Source organism: Pelobates fuscus, chromosome 5 (genome assembly GCF_036172605.1).
Source record: "Pelobates fuscus isolate aPelFus1 chromosome 5, aPelFus1.pri, whole genome shotgun sequence".
NCBI lineage: Eukaryota > Metazoa > Chordata > Amphibia > Anura > Pelobatidae > Pelobates > Pelobates fuscus.
In genome coordinates, this window is record NC_086321.1 from 353,884,385 (window position 1) to 353,892,102 (window position 7,718).

The following is a 7,718-nucleotide window of genomic DNA, read 5'->3' on the forward strand; positions in this document are numbered from 1 at the left end:
CAGCGCGAGTCGGTGCTCCCGGTCTGCCTCTAATACAGAGGCAGACCGGAGCACCATTAACCCCGCGATCGCCGCGATTGTGGCGATCTGGGGTTAATTTTAACGGGTGACAGACGAGGTCCGTCACTCGTCGTTATGGCAATCCCCTGAGTGACGGACCTTGTCCGTCACTCGTCGTTAAGGGGTTAAATATGCTAGAAATCATTTAGTATGCAAATTAAATGGGAAAACCAATATTTTCGATAACGTATGCCTTTTATTCATTGCGAGTAAAAAGAATAGGGTTCAACTATAAGTTACCACATTTTCTCAGATTTAAAGAACCTTAGGATGTTTGGTATGTGGTTTTGATTTTTGCCATTTATTAATAAGATATACCAATCTCGAAGCATCTATTTAAACATGTTTTACTGAGGAAGTGAACCTTAGCTCATGAAACACAAGGAAGGCAACTACTTCGGTCAAAGACTGAGATCAAGACTACAAGATGGAATGTACCCTGAACCTTGGATGACAGTATCTTTACAGCAAAAAACATTACCAGCTTTCCCACTTGCATGTTAGCATCTCCTCAGACGTGGAATAACGGAACATCACATCATCCACGATATGCATTCTTGATCATAAAATCTTATGCACTGCGTCATACACTTTTCTCTTAGGGTCCTATGTCAGGGCTTTACAAATTTGCTTGGAATCTAGGAGTCAGCAAAAAAAAGTTAGGAGCCAGGTTTTTAAATGTCAAAAATAAAATTTTTAAAAGGGACACTATAGTCACCAGAACAACTACAGCTTAACGTAGTTGTTCTCATGTCGATAACCTGTCCCTTCACACTTTTCAATGTAAACCCTTTACATTGTTGTCTAGTAACACTTCTTGTGAAAGTCACTCAGACGGCCTCTAGAGTGCATCCTGGGTCAGTGCTGCACAGTACGCAGCACCTACATTTAGCGTTTTCAGGCTCTGCATGGAGGCGCTGAATGTTCCCCATAGAGATGCATTCATTCAATTCATCTCTATAAGGAGATGCTGATTGGTGCAGCATGATGTTTTGCCACACATGCACAATAGCCTCCCAATGCTTTTCTATGGGAAAACCATTAGATTGGCTGAGATCATCAAGATTGATGATCGCAGTCTTGGAGGCAGGGCCAGCTGCGGCGAGGCCAGCACATTCGCTAGGTTGAAGCTCAAAAATGTTTGGGCTTCAACATAGTGAACGTGTCTGTACACTCATCAGCCTTTTGACATGATTGCTACATCAACTTCACAAATTGCAACATTTGCTCCAGGAAGCACCTCTGGTAGCCATCTGAGGAGTGGCCACTGGAGGTATCCCTAGGCTGTAATGTAACCACTGCCTTTTCTTTGAAAAGGGAATGTTTACATTAAAAGGCCCGCAGGGAGAGGTTATACTCATTAGAACAAATACAACAAGCTGTAGTTGTTCTGTTGACTATGGTTGGTTGTATAGGGAGACGTATTAGCAGTAGAAAGAGAGAAGTGCTCATGCCACTATACAGAACACTGGTGAGACCTCGCTTGGAGTATTGTACGTAGTACTGGAGACCGTATCTTCAGAAGCATATGGATACTTTGGAGAGAGTTCAGAGAAGGGCTACTAAACTGGTTCATAGATTGCAGGATAAAACTTACCAGTAAAGGATAAAGGATCTTAACATGTATAGCTTGGAGGAAAGACGAGACAGGGGGGATATGATAGAAACATTTAAATACATAAAGGGAATCAACACAGTAAAGGAGGAGACGATATTTAAAAGAAGAAAAACTACGACAACAAGAGGACATGGTCTTAAATTAGAGGGGCAAAGGTTTAAAAATATCAGGAAGTATTATTTTACTGAGAGGGTAGTGGACGCATGGAATAGCCTTCCAGCTGAAGTGGTAGAGGGTAACACAGTGGAGTTTAAGCAAGCGTAAGTTAGGCATAAGGCTATCCTAACTATAAGACAAGGTCATGGACTAATGAAAGTATTGTAAAGAAATTGTAAAGAAAATTGGGAAGACTAGATGGGCCGAATGGTTCTTATCTACCCTCACATTCTATGTTTCTATAATGTCCCTTTAAGGTTGACATGTGCTTGTATAAATGAAGGTTGCTGTGTGTGTGTGTGTGTATGTATGCTTGTAGCCTCATTAGGCTAATGAATGGCTTTTTGCATAGATCTATAAATGTATAACAGGCCTGTATGTGGCATTCACACAAACTCGCAAAAATCAGGGAGTGGCTCTGAGAGTGAGGCATGGTTTGGCACAGTGCAACAAAAAATGAACTACATCACTGAGTGTGTATGTTTATATGTATGTGTTGCTATGTGAATGTGTACAGGAATAAAGCATATTACATACCCATTAAAACATATACTAATTTCAAAGACATGAATATGGTATGATGGGTTTAATACCAGTATGAGAGCAGTTGCAACTTGCTTGTTCTGCACTTCACATTGCAAACTTGTTTTTGTCACTTTACTGATTAATGTAATATTTAGAATGAAAACTTAATTTTTTACAATGATCCTTAATCTGACTGTAGTCATTTCTGGTTGATCTGGGTGCACAAACGCCCCTGTTTTGGATTCAGATTTAAATGTTAAAACCTTGTTGAATAATTGTTCATGACTTACAAATGCCAGATACAATTATTTCACTTTATGTCCAATAAACGCTGTAAGATCCACCCCCTTTTTTGCTGTAAAACAAGCACCAATGTATATTACCAAAGCTCAAAGATTCTGTCCTATAAAAATAATAAAACACAAGGGTAGTATTGCATAAATTGGACGCTTGCCTTTACCTGTGTTTTTGGCTTAATTCCAAGTACACGTATCAACAAGGAAGGTTCACGTTATAAAATTACACATTCTAGGTTTGCTAATATCCATATAGTTATGCAATGCTAAATTGCAAACCAGTACACTTCAACTAATGTACTGGATAAGCTTGCTCTCTGGTAATAGAAGGGTTGATATGCAAAATAGTGTGGTCAGCAAATATACTTTTTTACTTGTTGCCAAATTTACGTGTTGCTTGTCGCCACCCAAGGTCAACAGATGCTACTGTTAACCCTCCCTGCAAGATAAGCGCTAACAAAGGGTATGTGTATTGTATTGTGAGAAACTGTAGACAGTGGAGGGTAACTAAACATTCCTTTGTTTGTAACTGCTAACTTGTATCTGTGCAAAATTTCAAGCTCTCTTGGAATGCGTTTGAACAGCTTCTCTTTCTATTGCAATAAAGACGTGTTCCTATATTTCCACTACTTCGGCCTCTGGCTGGTTAATTGGAAAAAGCTTTTTCAGAGGGTATTTACCACTTAGGCAACACTAGTATTTTTAAATCAATGATTAAACCACATTTATTTAGGTGTTGGATTACTTAAAAATGGAAATTACAGTGCCAGGAAAACAAACTTAGCCATTATAGGTGCAGTTTACCCGGAACAGTAATTATTGCAGTTTCTTAGAAACTGCAATAATTAGATTTGTGGGGTTACGGGAGCTGAGACAGGGCACCCAGACCACTGTAACAAGCTGAAGTGGTCTGGGTGCCTCTAGTGTCCCTTTAGGTAGCCTATGTTTCCAGAATTCTATTTAACAGTATTATATGCTGTAAAAATCTTTTTTAAAAAGTCAATAAATTTCCCCGGTGAATCTTTTGGGGGCCAGGGTCTAGTAATGGGAGGAGGCTGATCACGTTAAATACACTGGAGTACAGAGTATAGGGTAGCATTCAAAAGGCATGATGGGTTGTGGCAGTGTGTTGGCCAAGGAGCCCAACTGACATAAACCACTAGCACACTGTATGGAGGGAAAATTAAAAAGCCCACATATCATATTTATCTGAAAGAGTCTACTATAGACTAGGACAGGGATAGGCAACCTTCGGCACTCCAGATACTGTGGAATACATCCCCCTCTTACACTCATAATGCTGGCAAAGAATCATGGGAGGTGTAGTCCAAAACATCTAGAGTGCCAAAGGTTGCCTATGCCTGGACTAGGATATGGTAGTGCAGTATATTTATTTAGCTACATGATATTATATGTGTATATTATGGTAAAAATAGTTCATCAAAATATTTGTAAAAAAAATTAATAAAATAGGTAACATTTTTGAAGTTTTCAAGTGAGCTTCCATTTATCAAATGTAAAACACTTATGAAATGATTTCGATTTGATAAAGGGAGGATCTCCCAAAATCTTGTCATTTCAAAATGGTGTCACTCTAATAAAAGTAAATAAATTACAAGATACTGTAATACAATTAATTGTGTAATCCAAATAAAGATATAATGGCATTATTGACAGGAAACAAAAAGTGATTAGAAAAACAAACAGTGATTACTTGCTGTACTGTTCTGTGCACACAGTATATGGGGGGGGGGGACTATTAAAAAAAAAACAAAAAAACATGGAGATTTAAAAAAAAAAAAAAATAGCTGCCACAGTTCATCGTGTACAGTAAGTCTGGCAATGGTTTTATTATCCCCAGCTATACCAGTGCTTCCACAGTTCATAAATAACTTTACAAAAACTGGCCCATGTGATGTTTGTTCTATAAAAGCAAGATGGCTGCTCCCTGAAGTATTATTTCATTTGGGGTTAAGTAGAGAGAAAAATAATTAATTAGTTTGTAGGTGTTTAGAAGGATATCATTTTTGGTCTCAGAGATTTTGCCTTTTAGCTGAAGGCAGCAATGAGAATTGTTGGCGTAAGACATATTCATGGGGTTTGCCTTGGCTTTGGCAGGTGAGCTTACACTTTAAAGGCTATTGCAGTAATACTAAAAACATCTGTCTGTTTTTCCAACTGTGCATTGGGATATGGTATTTACACAGGTTATTTTAAAAAAGTTCTATGTATTTGGCCTGGTGAATACTATAACCACTGCTGCTGCACAAGAGTAGTGGGCGTTTGCGCACAGGGCTTATTTCTGCGTGGACAAAAAACTAATAATACACCAGCATAATTATGTTATTTAGCAAAGCTGTATGCACAATTGTGTTACCAGGATAAAGCTTCAAAACATTAGTGTTAACATCTTAAATACCTGAGGTACATTCAGCAGCCAGGGTTCAAAACAAAACTTTAAATTTAAGACTAAACTAGCCAATATGGAGAACTGGAGTCTTAGAATATGAAATTCAGTTTGGATTATACTATACTCTTTAGTTACACTTCTTCTATTTTCACAGACTACATCTTTTATTGCAATTTTTTGAAAATCTAAACACTGTTGGGAAAATATTCACATATTTCACTTGGAGATATTTTTTTCAGTTTGGCCTTAAAATTCTCACTTTATTGAATATCATTGAAAACCATAATAAACTGACTCAACAATAAAACTCACGTATTTAAATTTATTTCTCAAGTCGCTGATTTTGGTTATTATAACACAGTATTATTTTAGAGGTAGCCTTAGAGGTTTTGATGTGTAATGATCATTATAATACATTGCTTACACTTTACAATAAAAAACTAATATGCATATTAATAAAAAAAAATGTAATATTTCAAAACGGTATACAATGTGAATTGCCTAAAAATTTTGCTTTTAAAAAAAAAAAAAAAAAAAAAAAACTTGGCAAAGAGCATAAAGTGCCTGGGGAGTTTGTAACTACACCCTGACTGCTCCATTCCCAGTGCTGTTTAGTTTATTCAGGATACATGGGCTGAATGGAACTATTGCAAAAGCCGAAGCTGGATTAGCACCTATATTAACCCCTTAACCCCTTAAGGACCAAACTTCTGGAATAAAAGGGAATCATGACGTGTCAGGCACGTCATGTGTCCTTAAGGGGTTAAGGCTCCTGGGAATTAAAATAAAAAATATGCAGAAGAAAAAAAAAATTTACACTTCAATTGTACACATGTCACAAGTAGAGAAAAATAAGAGTCACAACATCTGAACCTTGGAGGCTTGGACACACATTCATTTGAACCGTCTACGTGAGTCTCCACAGTTAATTGGCGTTATGGCACTTTTTAAGGCAAATTCAAATTTTACAATCCTCTTTCTTCATAGAACAAGTTTCCATGTTAAATATAAAAAACACAAACATTTGCAAATAATACAATTTTAAAAAGCATAATTTTACATTTTATTCCTTCATGATTTGTTACTTTTCAGTAGTATTGTTCATCTGACTATTAAATGTCCAAAATGTGCAAGTTAGCATGATGGCGGAACCCTTCTCTGCCATTATGGGGTCAATCACAACAAATCAGAGTCACATGGCAGGGAGCTCAATTGGCTTTCTGGTCTCCCATAGCTTCTGGGACGCTCGCCTTCCCTGACATCCATGGAGTTGGTGTAGGACCTGGGGTTAGTGACCACAGAATTAGCACGCCGGCCGCCATCCCCATACCGATAGTTATCATTGCCTATACTGTAGCCCAAGTTGGTGGCACCGTGGTCCCTAGCTGGGCTATCAGCACGCACACTGTAGACCGTTGACCCTGGGTAAGTTGTTTTAATGGGATTCTGAGCGTACTTATTCTTCTTCCTGTAATGTATGGCAGCAGGTGACTTGCCTCGTTTCTCCATGCACTTCTTGCAGTTGTGAACAAGGCTCAAAGAAAGCGAAAAGCCACCTATAATCTCCATACAGCTTCCCAGATACCCAAGCACCAGGGCATAGTCAACTTGGATGGTAGAAGTGCTAGCCAGATTAGTTATTCCTCCCATGGTGTACATATCATTGTTGTACCAAGAGACAGCAATGAGACTTAGTATCCCGGAGATGAAGATCACCAATCCACCGAGCCCAGCCACCAGATAGATGGGTATATCTCGCCAACAGCGGACACCAAGAGATGCTAGAGCAATACCTAAGGCAGTACCAACCAGAGATGCAATCATTAAACCCCGGGCAACCTGTACTTCTTGTAGGCTGAAGTAAGCTGTGTTGCTTTGTCCACAATTAAAGTTAGAAGAGGAGCTTGAGCCCAAAATCTGAATGCAGATATCCCAGAGACCCTGGTGGTATGATGTATCGGAGGGGTTATTATTAAGACCACTAATCTGCCTCCAGTTAGGGGCCACTGTTGAAGTGAGGTTCAGTACCAGTCCACAAGGAGCAAACACCATCCCAATGATCATCACTGTAGGGGTCCTCATGGTAAGGCTGAGAGACTTCCCCTAAGTCCAAAGTAGTCTACAGTTGGCTTCTCAAGAGAGATCAGGTCAAAACATCCAATGTAAAGAATAGATGGATCTCAATCCCTTATCAATGGGTCCTGGAAGCACTTTGGATGGGATGGAATATCCAGTTAACAGAAGGCATCCATCAACCCCCCCTGCAGTTGGCACCAATGTAGAAGCAATTGAGGTCCACCAGCTCTTGCAATGACCTCTGGAAGTTCCTAGAAACAAGGTTGTGCTGTGCCTTCAGGTAAATGGTCAGATCTCTTCACAATTAACACAACTGAAAAGTTGTTAAATCTCCATATGCATGCATACAGCCTTTCATTTGCTGAGCACAGATCACACACACACCCCCTGGAGGAGGCAAGTCCAAGTCCTCTTTGCATGAACTTTCTTGTGCACTCTCCTTATGGACAACTTGAATCAAGCCTGGCTCTTGTCATTTTATAAATCAGCTTTTTACCAAGTTCTCGACTGCACAGAGTGACAGTCTCCCTTTAAATGAAACGAAACCACACGAACTGGCTTGACAGAAACTGTTCTG

The 7,718-nt window shown here is 39.1% G+C and overlaps 1 protein-coding gene across 1 annotated transcript; it reads right to left on the reverse strand.

Moving 5' to 3' along the window:
* Nucleotides 1-5,881: 5,881 nt before the first annotated feature.
* CLDN23 (claudin 23) lies at nt 5,882-7,718 on the reverse strand. The gene has a single exon (XM_063453327.1). It carries the CDS (start codon nt 7,145-7,147, stop codon nt 6,242-6,244), a length of 906 nt encoding a protein of 301 aa, XP_063309397.1. The 5' UTR covers nt 7,148-7,718; the 3' UTR covers nt 5,882-6,241.

What these genes read in the sequence shown, in the direction of transcription:
- CLDN23 (XM_063453327.1), bottom strand. Translation starts at nt 7,147, where the DNA reads ATGAGGACCCCTACAGTGATGATCATTGGGATGGTGTTTGCTCCTTGT.